This window comes from Plasmodium falciparum, assembly GCF_000002765.6.
Source record: "Plasmodium falciparum 3D7 genome assembly, chromosome: 13".
Lineage (NCBI taxonomy): Eukaryota > Apicomplexa > Aconoidasida > Haemosporida > Plasmodiidae > Plasmodium > Plasmodium falciparum.
Genome location: NC_004331.3, coordinates 2332501 through 2357500, shown reverse-complemented (window position 1 = coordinate 2357500; position 25000 = coordinate 2332501). Strand labels below are relative to the sequence as shown.

General features: G+C 18.1%; 5 protein-coding genes across 5 annotated transcripts in view; 4 read left to right on the top strand and 1 right to left on the bottom strand.

The window, feature by feature from the left end:
* Positions 1-598: 598 nt before the first annotated feature.
* PF3D7_1359300 (exosome complex exonuclease RRP44) lies at positions 599-3820 on the bottom strand (the record flags this gene model as incomplete). Its single annotated transcript, XM_001350264.2, has 1 exon — positions 599-3820. One exon carries the CDS (start codon positions 3818-3820, stop codon positions 599-601), a length of 3222 nt encoding a protein of 1073 aa, XP_001350300.2.
* An 860-nt stretch (positions 3821-4680) lies between these two features.
* PF3D7_1359200 (high mobility group protein B4, putative) lies at positions 4681-7064 on the top strand (the record flags this gene model as incomplete). The annotated part of the gene is made up of 11 exons (XM_001350265.2): positions 4681-4688; positions 4913-5012; positions 5138-5206; positions 5306-5365; positions 5568-5602; positions 5754-5829; positions 5931-5969; positions 6147-6234; positions 6330-6374; positions 6619-6684; positions 6892-7064. 11 exons carry the CDS (start codon positions 4681-4683, stop codon positions 7062-7064), a joined length of 759 nt encoding a protein of 252 aa, XP_001350301.2.
* Positions 7065-7514: 450 nt separating this feature from the next.
* PF3D7_1359100 (riboflavin kinase, putative) lies at positions 7515-9638 on the top strand (the record flags this gene model as incomplete). The annotated part of the gene is made up of 1 exon (XM_001350267.1): positions 7515-9638. The coding sequence occupies one exon, from the start codon at positions 7515-7517 to the stop codon at positions 9636-9638; it is 2124 nt and encodes a 707-aa protein (XP_001350303.1).
* A 2012-nt stretch (positions 9639-11650) lies between these two features.
* Positions 11651-21496, top strand: PF3D7_1359000 (conserved Plasmodium protein, unknown function; the record flags this gene model as incomplete). The annotated part of the gene is made up of 1 exon (XM_002809041.1): positions 11651-21496. The coding sequence occupies one exon, from the start codon at positions 11651-11653 to the stop codon at positions 21494-21496; it is 9846 nt and encodes a 3281-aa protein (XP_002809087.1).
* A 1089-nt stretch (positions 21497-22585) lies between these two features.
* The window catches only part of PF3D7_1358900 (GTP-binding protein, putative), a gene marked incomplete at both ends in the record, with an annotated part of 2720 nt that continues 305 nt past the window's right edge, over positions 22586-25000 (top strand). The window contains 13 exons of the mRNA XM_002809040.1: positions 22586-22600; positions 22737-22793; positions 22894-22934; positions 23090-23149; positions 23288-23415; positions 23538-23629; positions 23750-23835; positions 23925-23970; positions 24054-24116; positions 24246-24326; positions 24409-24521; positions 24617-24771; positions 24907-24947. Of these exons, the coding sequence (XP_002809086.1) occupies positions 22586-22600; positions 22737-22793; positions 22894-22934; positions 23090-23149; positions 23288-23415; positions 23538-23629; positions 23750-23835; positions 23925-23970; positions 24054-24116; positions 24246-24326; positions 24409-24521; positions 24617-24771; positions 24907-24947 (978 nt within the window). The remainder of the gene's footprint in view (positions 22601-22736; positions 22794-22893; positions 22935-23089; positions 23150-23287; positions 23416-23537; positions 23630-23749; positions 23836-23924; positions 23971-24053; positions 24117-24245; positions 24327-24408; positions 24522-24616; positions 24772-24906; positions 24948-25000) is intronic.

Below are 25000 nucleotides of genomic sequence, written 5' to 3'. Positions count from 1 at the left end.
TATGTTTTTTAATTCGATACCTATTTTCCTTTATTCATTTATTTTTTCGTTGTTTCATATTTCCTTTCTTTTATTTTATTTTTTTATATAAGAAATATGTTATATATACACATTTATATATATATATATATATATATATATATATAATATTTATTTTATTATGCTATATTTTTTAAAATATATAAATAAGATTGTTTTTAATTATATGTTTTAATTTTTCAAATGAACTTTTTTTTAATATTCTATTTTTTCTATACATATTAAATAAATGTATATAAGAATATTAATTTTTTTTTTTTTTTTTCTAATTAATGTTTTTTTTTTGTAAACGAAAAATATTAAAAAATTTAAGAAAATAAATTAAAAATGTATACACAATAAAAATATAATAAAACAAACAACCCAATGGTAACATTATTATTTTTTTTTAATCCTTTATATTTTATAATATCATAAAAAAAAATTGTCTATATATATTAGGTTAAAGATATAAAATAAAATATATACACATATATATATATATATATATATATATATATATATATATATATATGTATATATTTTGTGTCTGTACACATATTATTAATTCCATAGGTATTTATATTTTCTTAATAAAAATAAAATGATTTTGACATTTGATGTCATAATTATCCACCTGCATATGTACTTGTATTTTATCATAAAAGCTTAAATGGAACAATTCATTTTTATATTTATCAATTTTAATGAATCGTTTTTTTTTTTCATCAAAAAGAAAACCATCTTTTCTTTTTAAATAACATATACCTTCTGTAAAGTAATCAATTAGAAATATCTGTATACCATTTTTTTTTAAATTTGTTATTACCGCGTTCGTAATTTGATTACCAATTTTTTTAATATAAAGATAAGAAAAGAAATCAACAGAAGCTCTTGATGCAAATCTTGCATTTCTATATTTATCATTTAATAAAGCGACTTGTTTATTTAAATAAATAATATCAAGATATTTTTTATCTAGTTCTTCAATTTGATATATATGATTTAATATCCTATGAACCATAATGTCAGCATATCGTCTAATAGGAGATGTAAAAAATGTATATATATCAGCAGCTAAACCATAATGTCTTAACATATCATTATTATGTACATTATATCCTGAAATAAATACAGCTTCATTCATACATTTTGTTACCATAACTTTTAATATATTGGATAAAATATTATCATTTTTTAAATTAATATTATTAATAGAATGAGATAAGTCTTTAGATGTATTATATTTAAAATCAAAAACCTGTATAGTTTTTAAATAGTCATTTAATTCTTTTAAATATTCATGTTTAGGCGGAGGATGTCTTCTTAAGACACTAGCTGCTTTAAAGTTTTGAAATATAATTCTAGCTACTGATCTGTTAGCTAAAAGCATAAATGCTTCAATTAATTTATTTGTCTCGTAACATACATAAGGTTTCAAATTTTTTGCTTTAGAAAAATCATTAGCTTCAAATTCAAATAGTACTTCTGTATTACCTCTTAATTCTAAAGCTCCATCATTTGACCATTTTTGTTTTAAATGTTTAGCTATCTTATTTAATAATCTTAAAGATTTTGCTGTATCTGATTGATCATTTTTATCGTCTATTACATTTTGTGCTTGTTCATAAGAAAAGGATTTATTACTTTTTATTATACACTTTTTAACACTAATATCTATGATATCAAAATCTTTATTAAAACAGAAAATACAACTATAAGTTAAGCGTTCTTCACCTTCTACTAATGAACACAAATTTGTTGTTAATAATTTAGGTAACATATCAACTCTTTGATTTATTAAATATACAGTGGTACATCTTTTGGAAGCTTCCAAATCGATAGGACTATTTTGTTTGACAAAGTAAGATACATCAGCTATATGTACACCTATTCTATATATATAATTCTTTTCTATATTTCCATCTTGTTGTAAAAATTCTACAGATAAGGCATCATCAATATCTTGACAACCTGGAGGATCAATACTAAATGTTAAAACATTTCTAAAATCGTTTCTTTTTTCATATTCTTCATCTGGTATTACCCAATTATTTGGTGGTAAGCATTTATAAACATTTTCACTAAATTCTCTCGTAGATATATTATATTCATTATATATTAATTTAGTTTCGGTTTCTATATCATCACAATTCCCTAACACACTTATACATCTACCTAATGGATTTCTTGAATATATATCCCAATTATCAATAGTAACAATAACTCTTTTATTACGTAACTCATCTTCTAATTGTGCTTTTATCATTATATATGGTATTTTATTATTAAATGCTTTAAAAAACATCAATTTTTTCTTTATATTATTTAAATTATTTGAATATTCTTTAATGATACCACCATATTCTTTTCTACATCTACTTATAATTCCTACAACCTTTCCATATAATTTTTTTTTTTCACTAATATGTCTATTATTTATATTGTTGTATATATTTTCATTTATTTGTTTATCATATGTAATGTTCATTTTTTTTTCATATAAATTTATCATATCCTTTTGAACAATATCGTTATTTTTATTATATATATCAATAACATTTTCTTTTTCTTTTACGTCTTCATTTTTTATATAACTGTTTTGTAATTTTTCTTTATTCATATTATTTATTTCTATTTTGACCTTTTCCCCTACTTCTTCTATTTCTACTTCTACTTCTTCTTCTATTTCTTCTTCTTCTTCTTCTGGGCTTATTTGTTCTTCAAGATAATCTTCTTCATATAGATCTTCATTTGGTTCGTCAATAATTTCAACAGCAACTACATCGTTATGAATAGCTCTGTTCATATATTTCGTCCCCCTTATAACGATCTCATCTACATCAGAAAATTTAACCAAGGCTAATTTATTAACACATATAACACTAAATACACCCTTAATAATTTTATTTTCCCTTAACTTTTGTATCATATCTGATTTACTTAAATGCGGTTCATATAAAGGTCTTTTATTATTATTATTACTATTTAATGATAGATTGTTTAAGGTATGATATGTTTTTTGGTCACATGTACTTTCTGTATGATCTGCCTTACTATCGTTATGTTCATTTAATATATCTTCCTCAAAATACATTTTTAATGTATCCATATTAAATTTCTTTCCTTCTTTGTTTTTTTTTTTATAATCATTTCCTTTCATTAATTCATTTACATATTCAAATAATGTACTACAAGGTATATCATTATTATAACAATCTTCTTGTAATAATTTATTATTACTTATAACTTTTATATTTAATTTATTATTATGATGTTTCAACCATATAACTATTTTTATAATTTCTTGTAATTCCTTATTAAATCCATTAGTATCATCTTTATTATCTTCTACATAAGTAAATTTACAAAACGTATTAACAAACACACAAAAACGTTTATTATGATTAAAGGAAGATGAAGAAGATGATCCTTCTATTATACTTTCCTCATCAACATCATAACACAAATTACGTAATTTTTTATATAATATTTTATTAAACGATTTTATATAATCATATATAGATAAGGGAATTAAAATATTATCAATATCACAATCATATAAAAAGTCCATATATTTTATTAATGTATTCAAATCTAATATTAAAATACTTCTTTCTCCATCCAATAATTTCTTTTTATTATTCTCACATATATTACATTTCTCTATACCACAACTTATATCATTCCTTAAATATACTTCTCTTACTATTTTATTTATTCTGTTGTTTGCATTCAATTTGTAAAAATACTTCTGAACATGCCGTTCCCCTTTTCGATTCGTCAATTTTAAAAAAGTCATTTTTATATAATTTTATTTTCTTCTATTTTATTCTTTCTTTTTTCCAATACTCCTTTTTATGGCTGCATTTATTAATATTTAAATAAAAAAAAAAAAAAAAAAAAAAACAAAAAAAAAAAAAAAAAATATATAAAATAAATAAAAATATATATATATATAAATATATATGTTATTTTTTTTATTGTTTTTATATATTTCAATAAGAAATATCAAAATATATAATAATATATATATATATATATAATATAATATATATATAATTTTATGAATTAAATTTTTATTAATAATTAAAAAAAAAATATAATTATATATATATATATATATATATATTATATTTATATACGATCATAGGTATAGAAAAACACTGTATATTATATATATATATAAATTATATATATATATTATAATTATACTATATATAATAATCTAATTTTGATTTATTCCAGTATGCGTAAAAATTTTAAAGGCAAAAAAATTAAGTTATAAAATATAAAAATGTAAATGAATAAAAAAAAATATATATATATAATATTATTCACAATAAATAAACGCATACATATAATATATGTATGTATGTATGTTACATATTAAGAATATTTTCTTTTTCTTTTTTTTATTTGACTATAATATTACATATATTTTTTTATTTATACTTATTAACAATAACTTTATACACACATAATATATATATATTATACATTATTATATATTCTCATATATTATAAAAAAAAAAAAAAAAAAAAAAAAAACTGATTCTCTTCTACCATTATATATTTTCATTATATAAAAATAGATATATGTGAATATTTTATAAAACACATATAATCCTTATTTATTTCTATTTAAAAAAAGGATGAAAAATGGACAGGTATTTTATAAAATTTTTTCAAATGATCTTATAAATATAAAAAATTTATATTTATATGATATATATATATATATATATATATATATATATATATATATATTTATATTTATATTATTTATATTATTGGAGAAATATTATTTTATGCTTTAAATATAAGAGAAAATTTACTATCCCATACTTTATTAAAATATAATAAAATGTATTACATATATGTAAATTCTTAGAAAGAAGCCCAAGGCACCACCATCTTCATATTTAATTTTCTGTAATTACGAGAGGGAAAACGCAAAGAATACTTTATTACAAAAATGTGACAAGGAAACAGTAAAAGGAAAAAAAATAAGAAATAATTAAATTATAAAAGGGAGTAAAAAATATATATATATAAATATATTTTTTTTATTTTATTATTATTTTTTTTTTTCTTTTTTTCTCTCTTTTTATGGTAGATTCGAATAACTGATATACAAAAAGAATTAAGTAACAAATGGAAAAATCTTCCAGAAGATGAGAGAAAGGTTAAATGATAATATAAATAATATATAAATAATTTTAATATATATCCTTTATATATATATATATTATAAATATGATCATACCAATTTTACATATTATAGAAATATGAGGAACAAGCACAAATATTGAAATCAAAATATAACGAAGAATTATTAGAATGGGTAATATTAAGCAAGAAAATAAAATTTAATATGTCAATATGTGTATAATTATTTTTTATTTTTATTCTTTTTTTTTTTTTTTTTTTGGAAGCAAATTACATATTGTTGTCAAAACATGCGTCTTATTTAGCTTGTATCATATATATATATATATATATATATATATATATTTTTTTTTTTTTTTTTAATTTTTCAATTACAGAAAAATCATTCAAATGAATATATATCAGGAGATTTGTACGTTCATTAAAATATATATTATATATATATATATATATATATATATATATATATATCTTAAATTTGATTCCTCCACTTATGTAGATGTAATTAAAAAAACCCTTTAATATTTCCATTTATATTTATAATATTTTGTTTATTTTTGTAGGGTTATAAACAATACAGCTAAATTTCCTGTGATGAAAATACAAAAAATTATGCAATTAAATGGAAACGTAAAAAAAGTATAGCCATTCAAAAACGAAATAGAAAATATATCGATTCTTTTTAATTTTCTTAATTGTTTTTAAATATATTCAATTTTATTTTATTCTATTATATTCAGGTTAATAATGAAGCTATTAATATATTTCAAAAAGCAGTGGTTAGGAGAAAAAAAAAAAATAAATAAAAAAAAAAATAAAAAAAAAAAAAAAACATTTTTGTATCTTTCAAAAGCAGCATAAACTTATTATCCATATATGTTATCATTTGATATAATATATTTATTTATTATTTATTATTTATTTTTTTATTTTTATTTTTTTTTTTTTTGTTTTAGATGATGTTTTTAATTGAACTGGTAAACAAAACACTCGAATTTAAGGATGAAAAAAACACAGCTAGAAATATAACCTCATTTGACATATGTGAGTTTTTAATATGAAAAGAATATAAAAATGATAATATATAAATATATAAAAAATGAATATCATTCTTTTGGTTTCTATTTTTTTATTTTTAGTGTCATGTATACAGAGGGAAGGAATCAAATATAAATTTTTAGAAGGTATTATAAAAAAAAAAAATTTAGAATAAAATTTCATATATTTTAATTTTACATGATACAAGGAAATGAACTATTCTCATTATTTTTTCTTATTATGTGGATATTAAAGAAATATATATATATATATATATATATATATATATATATATATATACTTATTATATTATGTTTTTTTCTTTTTTACAATGTCATGTGTGCACATTAAATATATTTTTATCTATAATAATTTTTTATTTTTTCATAGATTGTATATATTTATTAAAAGAAGAAAGAGGACAGACCTTTTTCGACGAAGAGGATGTACAAGAAGGTATAACAATAAATATGCATATAATATATATAATATAATATATCATTATATTATAATGATATATACCTGCAAATTTCATATTACAAATAATATAAACAATTCATATTCATAATATATTATATTATATAATCATTCTAATAAATGCGTTTTCATTTTTATTTTATTTTATTTTATTTTATTTTTTTTATTTTTTTTTTTTTTTTGAAGAAACATTATTCGATTTATGTGAAGAAGATAAGAAAGAATATAATTATGATGTTGAAGAAAAGAAAATAAGTAAACTCAAAAAAAAAGTACAAGGAAGTAATAAGATAAAAGATAAAGCTGGAATAAATAAAAACATATATGCTGACATTACAACGTTTTTTAAAAAAATATAAAATTTGATATTTTTCTGTAAAATATATATATATATATATATATATATATATATATACATATATGTAAGATAATTTTTTTTTTTTTTTTTCTCGTCATCCAAAAAAATAAAAATTATAAATAACATACAAAAAATTAAATAATATTCATATATTACTAGACGTATAGTATAATATAATATATTTCATAATAAATTGTACGCGTACAAAACCATGAACATTATTTTTTTTTAATATTAATATAATTTCATTTTATTTATTACAATTTTTTTTTTTAATTTAATTAAATTTTTCGTGTTTCTATTTAAAATAATAAAAATATAAAAAAATAAAAAAATATACAATGTGACAATATTTAACCATAAAACATATATATATATATATATATATATATATTTATTTATTTATTATTATATTATTATTTATTTGTTAATTTATTTTTCTGCATTTAAAATGGTTCATGATAAATATCATAAAATAGCTTTGATAGATGCAGATTATTATATAATTAATTATAGTAGCACAATAACTACATATATTCAACATATATGTAATAATTTGTTGAATAACAATAGAAATGATGTAAATATAAAAAAAGAAACTAATGAACAACATAATATCAATAACAAAAATGATGACATACTCTACAAGAAAAAACAAATAATCTGCATTTTTATGTTACAAATATTTCTAAACAACCTAGATAAAAATTTAAATTTGTTTGATTATTTAATTATTGTAATAAATAAATATTTTCACTTGGTTCAAAAGTATAAATTAACAAATACATATGGGAATATAAAAACAGAGGATAATACTGGAATATGTAAAAATAAAAAGGATACAAAAATAGATGTCGATAAATTAGAAGAAGGACGACAGAGTCATACAGAAATAAGTCTATCGGATTATGCGAACAAAGAAATTGCAATAAATAATAATATTAATAATAAATTTAGCACACCAACAACAACAAAAGAAGCAAAAAAAACGACATCAATAAATAGTAATAATAATAATAATAATAATAATAACAAGAAGGATCAAGAGAAAATTGATTGTATTAATATATCTAATCTTAACAATTTATCAAAGGATAATATAATAACAACCCAAGATGATCAATATAAGCACTTAATACACAATTTAATTGAAAATAATAATTATATTAATATAGACAATATTATAAAGTCCCATTTATGTTTTGTTAATATAAAAGGTAATGAACACGACAAAAGTAATAAAAACAAATCATCGAGTTACCTACAAATAAATAATATAATATATGAGGAAAAATTATGTAATAATATAAACCACAGTGAAATAGATATAGACAACAATTTAATCATGTCTGATGAAAATGATTTTATTAACAGTACAAATGAAGATATTAAAAAAAAATTTCCTGACATGATAAATAATAAAAAGCTTCTTATCGATTATAATAAAATTAATATAAAATTAAAACATTTTGATGATATAATTAACATAAATGATTTAATAAAAGGATATAAAGTATATGAAGATGTAGGAAGTATATATGAAATTAAAAACTTATTTCGTATATTAATATTATCAAAATTACATATAGGTGTTTATAACTTATTATATTTTTTAAAGAAGAAAAATATTTTTATGTTATTTTATAGTTCAAATAAAAATTTAACGAATCTATTATTCAAATATAATAAAATATATAAGTACTACCAAAATTATTATAATGTAATTGATTCATTAGATGAACTAAAAAAATATGAAAAGGATTGTCACAAATTTCTTATTTTTAGTAATCGACCATGTTTTATTTCTCACGCTAAAAGACATGGTATATTTTATACAGCAATAGGGAATAAGAAAAATGATGATAATAATAAAAATGATGATAATAATAAAAATGATGATAATAATAAAAATGAAAATAATAATGATAGTAATAATATTGATAAAAAAAATTATTATTATAATCGTAAAACTTCAAATTGCGATGATATAGATTGGACAAATGAAATATATGAACAAATAAAATCAGATGAATGTATTGAAAATTTTTCGAATGAATATAATAATGTTGTTTATCCATTTATAAAAAATTGTAATTTAACTTTAGATATTTTGTCATGGAGAATGATATATATATTTAAAAAATATCTTTACATATATGGAAAAGTAGTTAAAGGATTTGGAAGAGGAAGTAAGTATTTAAATTTGCCAACAGCAAATATTTTTCATCCAAATTTTATATCAGCTGATATTATGCCTGGAATATATTTTGGTATATGTAAATTAAGAGATAAAATTTTTAAGAGTGTTATATCTATTGGATATAATCCTTATTTTAAAAATAAACATATGACAATAGAAGCATTTTTATATTACAAAACAGATGATTTATTTTATGATGAAAATATTCATTTAATTATTATTGGAATTATTAGAAGTGAAAGTAATTTTGCATATTTCTCTCATCTTATTCAAGCTATTCAATTTGATTGTGAACTAGCCAGAATTGTACTTAACAAATTGAAAAATAATGAAACTTTTCAACAATGTAAGTATTTTCTCGAAAATATAAAATAATAGACACACACACGGAAAAAAAAAAAAAAAAAAAAAAAAAAAAAAAAGATAATATGTTTATTTTTTTAATACTATGTTTTATTTGTATTCTATAATATATATCTCTATGTCATACTTTAATATAAATAAAAATATGAAATATTATATATATATATTAAATATGATTCCTCAAAAGGAAATAATATAATAAGTCTATAGGTAAATTTTTTATTTGAATAAATACATTATATATATATATATATATATAATAACAAATTATGGAGTATTTTTTTTTTTTTTTTTTGTAATATCATTTGATATAACTTTTTGTTAAACTATATCTTTATATTTCTTATATATTCCTATAATTGCAAAATTCTTTATAAAATCAAAGAAAAATAAATATTACAACTAAAAACTGGTACAAATAAGTATTATAAAAATATAATCTTTAAAATGAGTATATCTACATTAAAAATAATTATATTTAAATTTTTAATTAAACAAATGATATTTTAAAATGTTCCAATAAGAAAAAAAAAAAAAAAAACTCCACTTGTATAATTGTATTATCATTTAAAAAATAAATGATTATATATTATTATTATTTTTTTTTTTATTTTTTTTTTTTTTAATCTTAAAATGTTTTCTTTACTTTTTGTATGAAAAAAAAAAAAAAAAAAATTATGATTTCTAATTATTACATAAGAAAAGAAATATTATACATAAAAATATTTTCGCCTTTATGACATTTCGAATAAAATTTATGTTAAGTTTATTATTCCCAGTGCCCTTGAATATATTATATTTTATATTGTAGTAAATATAAAAAACAACAATTTATTTTTTTTTTTTATAATAAAAATTTCAGCGTTACATTATATTCTTATATATTAAATAAATACATTTATATTTTTAATTTTAAGGTAAATAAATATATATTATGTAAATATAATTTATAAAATTTCAAATGCTTAATTATAAAGGTATAACATTATTACCACAATGTGATGGAAGGACTTATAAAAATATAATGCTATATATATATATATTATATTATATATATATATATTTATACATGTTATATATAATGTAATAATAATATATGTATGTATTACGATATTTAGTTGTTCCCTTTTTTTTTTTTTTCCTGTAACTTTAAAAAATATACTTTTTTTCTATATATATATACCCAAAAATTATACAAAAAAAAAAAAAAAAAAAAAAAAAAAAAAAAAAAAAAAAAAAAAAATCATATATAAAATTTATTTTATATAATTTATATATAATTCTTATTTTTCCAATATATTAAATTATATATATATTTATTTATATGTATAGATGATATTATATATATTTTTTTTTTATATTATTCTTCTCTAATTATTTTATTGGAATTAATTATTTATTTTATTTTTCCTTTTTTTTTAACTTTTATATTGTACGTTGTTTATTTTATTTTATTTTATTTTATTTTTTCACTCTATATATATTTCTTATATATAATATTATAATATTTTCTTAATAAATATAATGGTTTTTATACAAATATTTATATAATTAAATTCTTTCTTTTTTATTTTTAAATATGCCAACTGCTATATAATTCATACAAATGCTGTTTTTTCATTCTTGTTAAATTTATTGTTTTTTTTATAAGGGGCTTTTAAATATTTTAAAAAAAAAAAAAATATCCAAACCCTAAATATAAAAGAATAAATAAAAAAAATACATACGTATATACTTATATATTGTTATATTAAAATATTTATGAGACGTGTTGTATTAATATAGTGTTATTTTGTTTCATTTTTCCCTTTCTTCTTTCTTTTATTTATTATTAATTTTAATAAGATTAAGATATATATAATAAGAATAGATGAGTAGGTATTATTGATTAATAAATAAATACGTGTTATTACTGACACGAGTATAATTACTACATGTTATAATATCTTATAATTTTAATTCTGTAAAATTATTATTATTTTTTTAATTTTTTTATTTTTTTTTGACTAAATTTTTGTGGAACAATGTTACGAGAACAACTAAAGAATTTGAAAGCACAAAAGAATATCCAAGTTTTTGAAGATGATAGTTACGACAAAATTAGTAGAAAAAAGTACAGTTTATTCAGGAATTTATATAAGAATTTCATTTTATCATCTTTACACATAGAATCTGTTAAACTATGCTTTGAAAATTTGAAAGGGTTAAATAAATCCTTTGAAGAATTTGAGAAATTATTTTGTTTAGAAGATGGAGATATGGTTGATAGATTATATAATGAAGATGAAAAAGGAAATAATGAGATATATTTAAAACATCGTGAATTTTTAACAAAAGAAGAAAATAAATATATATTTGAAAAGATAAAGTTATTTTTAAAATTATGTTCTTTGTATTGTGATAGAAAAGAAATAAAAATTTTGCTTGAATTTTTAATATATAAATATGATATAAATGTAAAATGTAGTCAAGATATATTATTATGTTTATTACCTATCTTATTTAATAAAATCAATTTAAAAAATATATTAGAAATATTATATATACAAAAAGATTGTGTGTTTGTATTTTTTAATAATTGTAGACACGATGATTTAGTAGAATATATAGATAAAGCAATATTAATACAAAATATTAAAAAGAATATTAATATATATAAAATTATTTTTAATTATATTATAGATTTAATAGGTTGTATACATATGATTCAAGATATAGAAATATATATGACATATATAAATTTTTTTATATCCATATCAGAAGATATTATACATAGTTATATTAACATTCCAATATCTTTAATGGAATTTTATTTTAATATATTATTATCAATAATAAAAATAGGGAAGCATGCATTTCATATGTTTAATGAAAATAGAGTTATGAAAAAAAAAATGAATATAACACAAAATAATAATCCTATGTCAGATAATATATATATAAATCAAATAAATATATCTTCTAAATTTTTAGATAAATTTATTAAATTATTTGAAATGGCTATACAAAAAAAATCAAAAGAAATAACCAATTTTCATGTTTTAAAAAATAATATCCTTACCATCTTTGAAAAGGAATTTATAGTAATGCATGATATGGTGATAACAAATACCTCTTGTTCTGATTTTATAAAATCATTAATTCTTTTGTTGAATATTATATATAAGTATAGTTATAATATTCATTTTGATAATTATATTAATACAAAACAAATCAAATATATATCGGAAGAATATGAAGAACATGAAATAGTACAACGAAGTTCTGAGAAAAACGGATCAAATATGATAGAAAATATACAAAATGATTTTCATACAACAAATGGTTTAAATGATTGCATTATAGCAAACAAATATATTAATATACAACAAAATCGAACGAAACGATCTGGTGAAATAATAAATTCGATGAAGGACAATGTAGATAAGAATACAAATTATATTATAGATCTTATCCATTTTGTTAAAGATAATAAATATAATTTATTTGATAATGAAATAAATAATATTTTACAAAAGGAAGAAATGATATTAAATTTTGTTAACCTTTTTTGTGATGTTAAGAATGTATACGAAATTACAGATAATTTAATAAAAATAATTTTTATAAAGTGTTATTATTTAAAAATAAATATATCTAATTTAGAATATATTTTTTATAATATTCCATTCAAAAAAAATAATAAAAATGATATCTTCAATATAATTTTAATAATTAATTTAATATCATACTATATATTTCTTATAAAAAAAGAACATGAACAAGATGAAAAAAATAAGGACAAACAATTTATGCCATCTGAGCATAATGAAGTAAAAACTATAAAAGATGAATTAAAGCCAAATACAAATTTTATACAAAGGTTGATAAAAAAATGTGTACATAATAATAATAGTAATAATAATAATAATTTATATGTGAATAAAATAATTAATCCTAATCATTTCTTTGATATTATAAAATATTATATGAATGAAAATAATGAATTATTTAAAAAAAAAATTATCTTTTTTGAAACATATAGTAAAATAGATCAGGGATTAATATTATTGCTTAATGTAGGTAAGAACAAAATGAATCATATACCTTTATACAATATTTTATATAAATCATTAGACGTCGACACAACATATCCATATTTAATAAATGAAGTGCTAAGAAATATTAAGTTTATATATGATTATAAAATGAAAGTAACAAAAATGAATGCTCTTATAGAGCCTGCGGTACTCTCAAATGATATTCCTACAGACCATATGAACAACAACAATAATGATAATAATAATAATAATATCAATAATAATAATATCAATAATAATAATATCAATAATAATAATAACAATAATAATAACAATAATAATAATATTCATAGTAATAATGATGCTTGTTTAGATGAAAAATACGAACAAATGAGAAAGGAATACTTAACCTTAGGACTAATAAACAAAGGTAAACAATTCCTAAAATCAAAAAAACATATAGAAAGTTTATACAACAAAGTAATATTCCTATTAAAAGAAAATAGAATTGAATTTATTGATAATTTAAAATACTATGAAAAAGAGTTATTATATTTCTTTCCATCCAAGAAATATATGTATAAAATTTTATTTAAATCATTCAAAAAATTAAAATTAGAAAAATTTATTCAAATAGATAAAGAGAGAAATACCCTGTTTTTAAAATTCTATATAAAAGTATTTATGGTAAAAATGAAAAAATTGCAAGAGAAGTATAAAAAAGATTTAATGGAAGATAAATTTTTTAGAAAATTTATTAATTTTAACTTTTCCTTTTTTTTTATTATTTATGATTATATAACAAATAGTAAATCTTATCCAGAACATTCCTACTTTTCTAGGTATATTGCTTCAGAAAATTTTAAATTAATCAAAAAGTTCTTTTTATATTTATCTAAATTAAGAAATATAGAATATCAATCATTTGAAGAGTTTTTTCAGAAAGAAATAAAAGATCATCGTTTAAACAATATTAAAATTATTATAAAATATAGTAATCCATTTAAATCACTATTTTTATATAGAATCATAAATTATTTTACAATGGTTGATTTGTATAAAGTGAAAGGCATTACGTTTATAAATACAGATCAAAATGGTAATATATTTAAAATTAATGCAAGCAATAATAGTAATAATAATAATAATAATAATAATAATAATTATAATATTTTAACAATAGAAGGACAAAATGAGTTACCATTACTTAATAATACAAATAAAAATTATAATAATAAGAATGAAATTTTTGCTATTGAAAATATAGAAAACAATTTAAATCAAAATAAGAAAGAGTCAGAAAATATTACATATGATGAAATAATGATAAGAAAAAAAGAATTAAAAATATTTTTAATGAAAGTATTCAAAATATTATTAAATAATATAAATGATACAATTTCTATCAAATCAGATATGGAAAATGCTAATTTATATATGAATATATTAAAAGCATATCAAAAAAATATTTTATTATTTGTAAATTATGATATCTCCTTAACAACTTATTTATATTATAAATATTTGAATATATTTTATGTAAGTAATACATATTCTGTTTTTATTTTAGACACATTAAATTACTACTTCTTTCTTTACAGAACAAATCATTATAAAAAATTAATAGGAGATAATAATATATGTTCAGCTATTGTATTCGAATTATATAAACTTTTGTTGAAAGATGAGAACACAAAAATAGATAAAAAAGAATTTTATCAATTTATTATTACATCTATATTGTTGCATAGCATACCAGATAAAAGTACTATTAATCGTGTAGCATATATGTGGAAATATTTACATAGAAAATTAAGATCAAAACCATTTATGATGGAATATGATATTATGAATCAACTCTTCTTACAAAAAAAAACTATAAACGATTTAGGAAATTTTGTTTTTGTAAATGAAAACCAAAACACATTTGATGTAGAAATAAATAATACAACGGAAAAGCAACATATTAAAAAGGATAATATAATAATAAATAATGTAGACCTTCACCATACTGATTATAATACTTCTAATAATATAAATTCAGAAGAACTACATATTAATTTTAATGAATATGATTTTATAAAATCTTGTAATGACTATCATTTTGATTATAGATGTTTTGTTGTTTCGGCAAAAAATGTACCCACACGAAATAATGTATATAAAGAAGTAATGAAATATTATTTATTTATTTTTTCCTATTTTAATAAACATTTCTTTGACATATTTATATCCAACTTTTATATTTTTCAATTACAAAAATGTATATTATACGAATTTCTCAATTCAAATATAATCCTAATATTTTTAAAAAGAATCATGAGACGTAAATCTTATCCTTATAAAATTACACAAATATATAAATCAGTATTATCTAGAAATCTTGATAAAATAATTAAACAAGAACATATATATCTTTTCTTACATTTGATTGATTATTATATTAATGTATTAGAAAATAATTTTTCTAAAAAAAAAAAAAAAAAAAAAACAGAAAAAAAAAAAAAAAACATATCTATAAACTCAGATATACAAAAACGAAATCACACTATTAATCATACAAATGAGAAAGTTTGTAAGGACAAAGAGGATAATAATATAATTCCTATAACTAATAATAATATTCCATTAAATGATGAAAAGGAAAAAAAATATATTAATCAAAAATTATTTCGAACAGTACATTCTATTAATATGGATATATATTTAACAAAATTAAGAAATGAATTGAATAATAAAAAAATTCCCAAAATTAAATATACGAATTTATTAAATGAAGAATATGACGAAAACATGTTTTTTGATAGTTTAAAAGGTTTTTTTAAATATCATCAAAATTTATTTGAAGATATATATTTCATTAAAGAAAATGATATTAAACATATATGTGAATTAATTATTAATATTATAATAAATTCAAAATGTTATTTATTCTTAATCCAATTATTATGTATTAAAAATTTTTCAATAAGTTCTTTATATAAAAAAAACGTATTACAAGCAGTAGAAGACTTAGAAATTACAAATATGGTATTTTTCAAAAAATTGTTTTTAAATAAAAAAACACAAAATTATAATTCCCTTTTATTAATGTGTAAAAATGTAAAGAATCTTAAGGAAAAAAACAAAATTATATTATTTATTGAAAAACAAATGGATAAAAAAAATAATTATACAAATTATAATAAAATTATTAAAATACTTCATATATTATCAGAAACAACTGATGATACGAATCAACACAATACTACATTATATCATGAATATGTTAATACACATATAAGTATATTTAAAAAAATATCCTATTATTTAAATATTTGTGATAGTATATTTATAAAATTAATTAAATATATAACTAATATAAGTACACTTATATATCAAAGTACATATCTTATAGCATATCATTTTTCTTTACATAAAAATAATTTCTTTTCAAATATTGTAAACTTTTTTCAAAAAAATCTAAATTATTTATATGAAAATATATTTTTACATCTAGAACCCTTATCAAGAATTTTGGACAAAATTATAAAGAAGAAAATATATTTGTATGTTATATATGAGAAAAAACAAATGTATACTGATTATTCTAATAGTAAAAAAAGGAAAGGTAATCATGATGTTATAAAAGAAAATAAATTATTGGACCAATTAAAAGGTAATCATATTCATGATAATAATGATGATGTATCTATTGTTAAGGAAAATGATGATAATTCTGATCATTTGGATACTCCAGTAGAACAAGCAAAAAAAAGGAAATTACAAAATAATAATAATAAAAATAATTGTGATGATAATAATAAAAATAATTGTGATGATAATAATAAAAATAATTGTGATAATGGTATATCCATGTATGAGCATAATTCTTATAACATTTCAGTAGATCAAAAAAACATAAATTTTGATAATCATAATAAAATATATGATCACATGATAAATAATAACTCCAAGAATTCATTTAACGAAAATAACTTTATGAATTATTATCATCTACACATTTTTGCATTTATATGTACAACTATTAATACAATATTCAAGAATGAAGTTGATATTAAAAAGTTTACTGTTTTAACAAATAATATAATATTCCTATTTAATAAATGTTATAGTTCCTATGTGGTTGCTATATGTCTTATAAATTTAATTATAAAAATACCATTAGACAAATTATATGATTGCAAAAATTATATACTAGAAATATTTAATATATATAATTATGATGATGTTGACTATTGTATTAATAATCAATTATTGCTGTTATTAGCTTTATATTTATGTCCAGAGAATTATAAAAAAAATATCCTTGTAGAGGAACTAAAAACAGAGCAAGAACAGAATATTGATAATCATACGAAATATAATAATAATATGCAAATATCTTATAATGAAAATAATAAAAATCTAGTATATCCATATTATGTCTATTCCAAATTAAAATATATCAAACCACATTTAAAAAAAGTAACCAATATTCATAACTTATGTTTAAAACTCATTTCATTAATATCCATAATTCATAATGTGAATGAAAAGGCTATTAAATCTATTTCTTACTTTATTTATTTTTCAACATTTCAAAATTTTATATTATGTTTAACCCTTGCTCAAGACAAATTAATTAGTAGAAAACTTAATTTATTGTACAAAAAATTCTCGTTTCAAAATACAGATACATTTGTGTTAACCCATATATTAAATAATTTTAAGATAGAGTATGATTTAAATACGCAGGGGAAAATCAATAATGATCAGATTGAAGATAACATAAACACATTACAACATTATAATACTTATTATGAAAAAAAAAATGCAATAAATAATCAAATGCAAAAATTAATGAAAACAGATCAAGCTGATATCGAAAAATATAGTTATATAAATCTATCAAAATTTGAAAACAGCTATTTGTACAAATTCCTTTTTCATTTAAACAAATTGAAAGATTATATGAAATTTAATGATGGATTTCAGAAATATAAAAAATTTAAACAAGATAAAAATAATAATGAAAATAGATCCAACGCCTCCTGTGATGATATATTAGAGGATAAATATTTTGTGTATGATATATTTTGTGATATATTAAATTGCGAACCTGATAAAAGTATTCAATTATTTAAGAGAAATGTGTTTCTTTTTTATGAACGTTTAATGGATAAATTATATCATTTAAATTTTGCAACTAATAAAAATTTATTAAAAGAAATTATAATCTTTATTAATCAAAAATTAAATAAAGAAATGGATTGTAAATATATATTCGATGCTGTCATGTATTCTTTATGTAATAAGAAAGAAATAATGATTTCTCCATTAAATGAATTATATATAAATAATATATTTAATAAATCATTATTTAATATTAAATTGGATGATTCTATGAAAATATTTATTATCTCCAAAATAAATCAAATGTTAACAAAACTATTTAATCAGTATTATCAAGTTGGTAAATACGAAAGAAATAAAATAAATAAATTCGACAAAAATAATAATTATTCACAGAAAAATGTTACACATATGGAAGCTAATCAAAATGATGATAATAAGAAGAAACATGTTGAACAAGAAGAAAACAGCTCATTAAATAATAGTAATAATAATAATAATAATAATAATAATAATATTAATAGTAGTAGTAGTAGTAGTAGGACGAGGAAACAACATAATGTGGAGCTTAAAACAAACCAACACAAGGTATATGAAGAAATCGATATTATATATGAAGAATATAAAAAATATAATGAACAATTTGGATCAGACATTTTAATAGAATCAGTTAATCAAAAGGATACAACTATGAATAATACATTTGATCATGATATATATATATCCGATATTAATTCTATAGATTCAGACTACAATTTCGATGAAGGAGATGATTCATATAATTCCAAATCAAAAGATCAATCCATTGATATGGTAAATTTAAATAATAGAGATATAATAAATTTACACAATAATAATCACACGTTAGATACATTAAATAATATTAATGATTTATGTACTGTAGATAATATGGTAAATATATTTAATGATGAAGAAATAAAGAATATAAAATTTATTAATAAAATGAAAGATTTAAAAAAATTGTTTGGTATAGATAGCTATTATATGAATAATATACTAAAATGCATAGCTACGTTATTAATTAATTTCCCCATTATTACAAAAAATAAAATGATTGAATTATTTCATGTAATGTTTTTAAATAATAAAAAGTATATATTAATAAGTACAAAGAATTTATTGGTAGAATATTTTTATAGTTTAAGTAATGAGAAAAAAATAAATAATTTAAGAAAGATTATTACAAATCCTTTAAAGAAATTAGATTATAATCATTTATTTTTTATCTTTTCAAATAATCATATGAATATTTGTTTAAAACATTTAATAAAGTATTACCAAAAACAAAAAAAAATATATTTTTTCAAAAATAATGATGATACAAAATATGATTATAATGGATCAGTTATTATGAATAATTGTTTATTTTATTATCAACATCTTATAGTATATGAAAATTTATTCCAAATAACTAAAAAGAAGGGTAAGTTGGGTTTTAATTTCCTTTTTGCATTAATAAAAAATTATATTAAAAATTGCAAGGCACATATAACAGATTTATATAATAAACATAAACAAAATATAAAATATTTAAATAGTGAAGAATTTCATTGTTATGGTGAGAACATATATAATATAAACAGTTTAACAGTTGATTTAAGGGCAGAAGAACAAAATATTGTAACATCTTTATTATATACATCCACAAAAATGAAAGTGAGTTCATTAAGTAAATTATTTGATAATTTAATATCATGTTTTGAAAATAAGATATTCGAAAGCACATCATCAAATATATTAGATAACTATAAAAGTACATATGAAAAAAGAATATACTATATATTCTTTTATAGGCTTTATAAAAATTTCGGTTCTGTGTTAAATAGTAGTAATAAATATTTGTATGATCTATTAAATAATATTAAATTTACATTAATATCTTGTCAAAAAAATAGTCAAGATATTTTCCAGGTTGGTAAAAATCATACGTATAATAAATATATGCAAAATGGACAAGTGGAAAAAATAAAAAATAAATTAGGAGATCAATTTGATGATAATACATATTATGATAACATCAATGAAACATTGTTAAATAAAAACAATGAAGAATTACAAGACAGGGTTGAAGAAAAAGGATTAATATTAAATAACAAAGACAAAAATAATAATAATAATAATAATAATAATAATAATTTAAAAAGTAAGTGGTATTGGTTCGATTTAGGTTATCCTACATTAATGTGTTTATATGAAATATTAAAAAGTGAAAAAAATAATCAAACAAATATGAATCCAATATTTTTCAATACATGTTTTGACGATGTCCTTAATTATTTTAATATATTTCAATACCTACCTAGAATTCATATAAATGATCAATTCGAAAATAATGTAAATGAAAAAATTCTTACGAATAGTGAACATTTTGATATGAAAATGGTATCTATTATTTTATTAGATATGTTAAAACTAATATTGTGTAGATATTATATCTTATATTTAAATGACCCAGAAAAAATTCAAATTATGACAATGAGACTTTCACTAAAAAATTCAGATAATCATATTAATAGTTATAATATTACTATATGTATTATTTTAACACTCAAATATATTTATGAAAATATTGGTTATAACCAACTATTATTTTCCGTAAAAGATTTGTATCAAATATTTTCAGAACTTAATAACCATCCGGATGATGAAATAGAATATATATCCAAACAGTGGTTTAATACAATAAGGAAAAATTCAGAAGTAGGAAATATTTAATTATAAATGTAGCGTCATATATAGGACGGGAAGAAAAAAATAAATAAATATATATATATATATATATATATATATATATATTCTTATATTAATGTCGCATGACCATATACAATATGTGTACTTCATAATATCCTTCTAATTATTTTATTTTATTATTATTATTTTTTTTTTGTAATTTTATAAAATAATATATATATATGAATATTTCTTAATTTTTTATATATCATTTTATTAATACATTTATATATATATATATATATATATATAATACATTTTGTAGACTCTTGTATATTTCCAATTTTAATATAAAAAAAAAAACTGAAGAACTATAATTTGAAATAAATATCAATAAAAAAAAAAAAAAAAAAAAAAAAAAATTCATTTTAATATTTAATTTTGATGTAATTAAAAACAATTTAAAATTATTCACATGTCATATATTATCTTAATTTTTCTTTTTAAACGTGAAGAAAAACGAAAACTTATAAATTTTTAAAAATATAAATTAATAAATATATGAAATAGAATGATTTATTTTTTCTGCTTTCCCCTTTAAAAATAGGCTATTTTACATAAAAATAAATAAATGAAATAATATATATATATATATATATATATGTATACTTACATTTATGTATGTATTATATTAATAATTCTAACGAATTTAGAACAAGGTAAATTTCATAAACTTATTATTATATCCCTTTCTTTTATTTTTCATATATGTATATATACTTATACTTCTTAAAAGGTCGCATTACAGTAATGTTAATTATTCATATTTATTCATCTGTATTTTTTACAACATATAATTTTATTATTATTTATTTATTTAATTTTTTTTTTTTTTATTAATATAGGGAAAAAATGATTTTTTCATATTCTTTATTGGAATAATTTATTATCAAATATATATCCTTACAACATCTTTAAAAAAAAAAAAAAAAAAATTATGTTGAATATTATTGTATTATCATAATACATATAATTAATACATACACAATTATGCCATATATATAATTTCTAAAAGAAGTATATATATTTTTTATATTTATTTATAAATGTATTTTACATCCGGTTTTAAATAAAATGGGATTATTAGAGGTATATAAATGTTTCAAAATAGTCTATTAAATTTATTATTATATTTTTTTTATTTAGAAAATTAAATATAATATATTTAAATTACAACAATAATGAGTACTATATCATTGTACGTTTTTTTTTTTTTTTTTAACAGAAAATCAAAGAAATAGAGGCCGAAATGGCCCGGACTCAAAAAAATAAGGCAACAGAGGTAAAATTAATATATATATATATATATATATATATGTATTTATTTATTTATTTATTTATTTGTTATGTATTATTTATCTTCTTCTTTTCTCCTTTCTTAGTATCACTTGGGTCAATTAAAGGCAAAACTTGCCAAATATAGGTACATATATATTTATACATATTACTCTATATTTTTAAGACTTATATTACTTGTACATGTATTATGAATCGTTATAACAGTCTGACCTATATATGTACATATATATTACACTTAGTATATATATTATCTCTTTGTATTCTTATTTATTGTTATAGGTCACAATTACTTGAGGCTCCTAAGGCAGGGAAAAAAGGAGAAGGATTTGATGTTCAAAGGTTAAAAAAAAAAAAAAAAAAAAAAATGTAAATTCATATACCATAATATTATATTATTAAAACACAAATAGAAATATTTGTTATTTATATTGTTACACTTTTTTTTTTTTTTTTTTTTTTTTATCCTTATATATATAGACAAGGTGATGCAAGAATATGTTTAATTGGATTTCCATCAGTTGGAAAATCAACACTATTATCAAAAATAACAAGTACAACATCAGAAGTGGCCGATTATGAATTTACAACCTTAACATGTAAACCTGGTAATATACATAGAGGAAATGTTGAGTTAATATAAAAAAAAATTACATAATCATAAATACATATAAATATATACATATATATATTTATATATATATATATATAATTATATTTGATTTTATAGGTATAATAAGTTATAAGGATTCAAAAATTCAACTACTCGATCTTCCTGGAATTATTCAAGGAGCTTCAGAAGGGCGTGGACGTGGAAGACAAGTACATATAAATGAAAAAAAATATATATATATATATATATATAAAATTTTATATGATTATACATGTATTTTCTTCAAACACAATTATGATATTAATTTTTTTCTTACGTAACTTTCTTAGGTCATTGCTGTAGCTAAATCGTGCGACATGATCATGATGATTTTGGATGCTACTAGAGATGATAGCCAAAAAATAAAACTAGAAAAGTAAATTTATTAATTTTCAAAAGACTGTTTTTGTGTTTTATATTTTATGTTTTATTTTAATTTTTTTTTTTTTTTTTTTTTTTTTTTAGTGAACTTAAATCTGTTGGAATAAGGATAAATCAAGAACCGCAGAGGGTTAAAATAGAAAAAATTTATTAATATGCACAAACGTTTTCAATATTTATGATTACTTAATAAATTTATATTATTTTATATAGATAACATTAACAAGGAAAAAGATGGGGGGGGTTGTTATAAATAGTACTGTACCATTGACAAAGGTTCTTTAAGAAAATGTTCATTTTTAATTATTATTTTGTCTATCATAATATATATATATATATATATATATATATATATGTATATGCTTTATAATATTTTTTTTTTTTTTTTTCTTTTTTTTTATTTAGTTGGATAATAAACTTATAATGAGTATTCTACATCAATATAAAATACACAATTGTAATTTACTATTTAATGAAGACGCTTCTGTAAGAATATTTAGGAAAAAATGATTATATAATATATTATATACATACTATAAATTGTAATTTATATATTTTTTTTTATTAGGTTGATGATCTTATTGATGTTATAGAGGGGAATAGAAAATATATTAAATGCATTTATGTATATAACAAAATTGATATGCTACCCATAGAAGATATTAATAAGATTGCATTATGGTAAGTTTAAATTATCGTTGTTTATTTTATTAAGAGAGATAAAAAAAAAAAAAAAAATTAATCCACATACACTTATTTTTTATTTTCCTTTATAGTGATAATACTGTTGTTATTAGTAGCAGTAAATCTTGGAATTTAGATGTGTTAAAGGAATACATATTCCAGAAGCTAGAAATTATTAGAGTTTATACAAAAGTTCGTAAAGAAAAACCAGATTTTACAAACCCTATTACATTAACAAGACAAAGAGGTATATATATATATATATATATATATATATATATATAAAGAAAAAAAAAAAAAAAAAATATATATATATATATATTTTTTTTTCTGTATAATTTGTACCTAATTTTTTATTATTTTTTATATATTTTTTTATTAGGTACACAAACCGTTGAAGCTGTTCTTAACCAAATACACAAGGTAAATTCTCAATATTTTATTTTGTTATTTTATTACCAAATAGTAATAATATA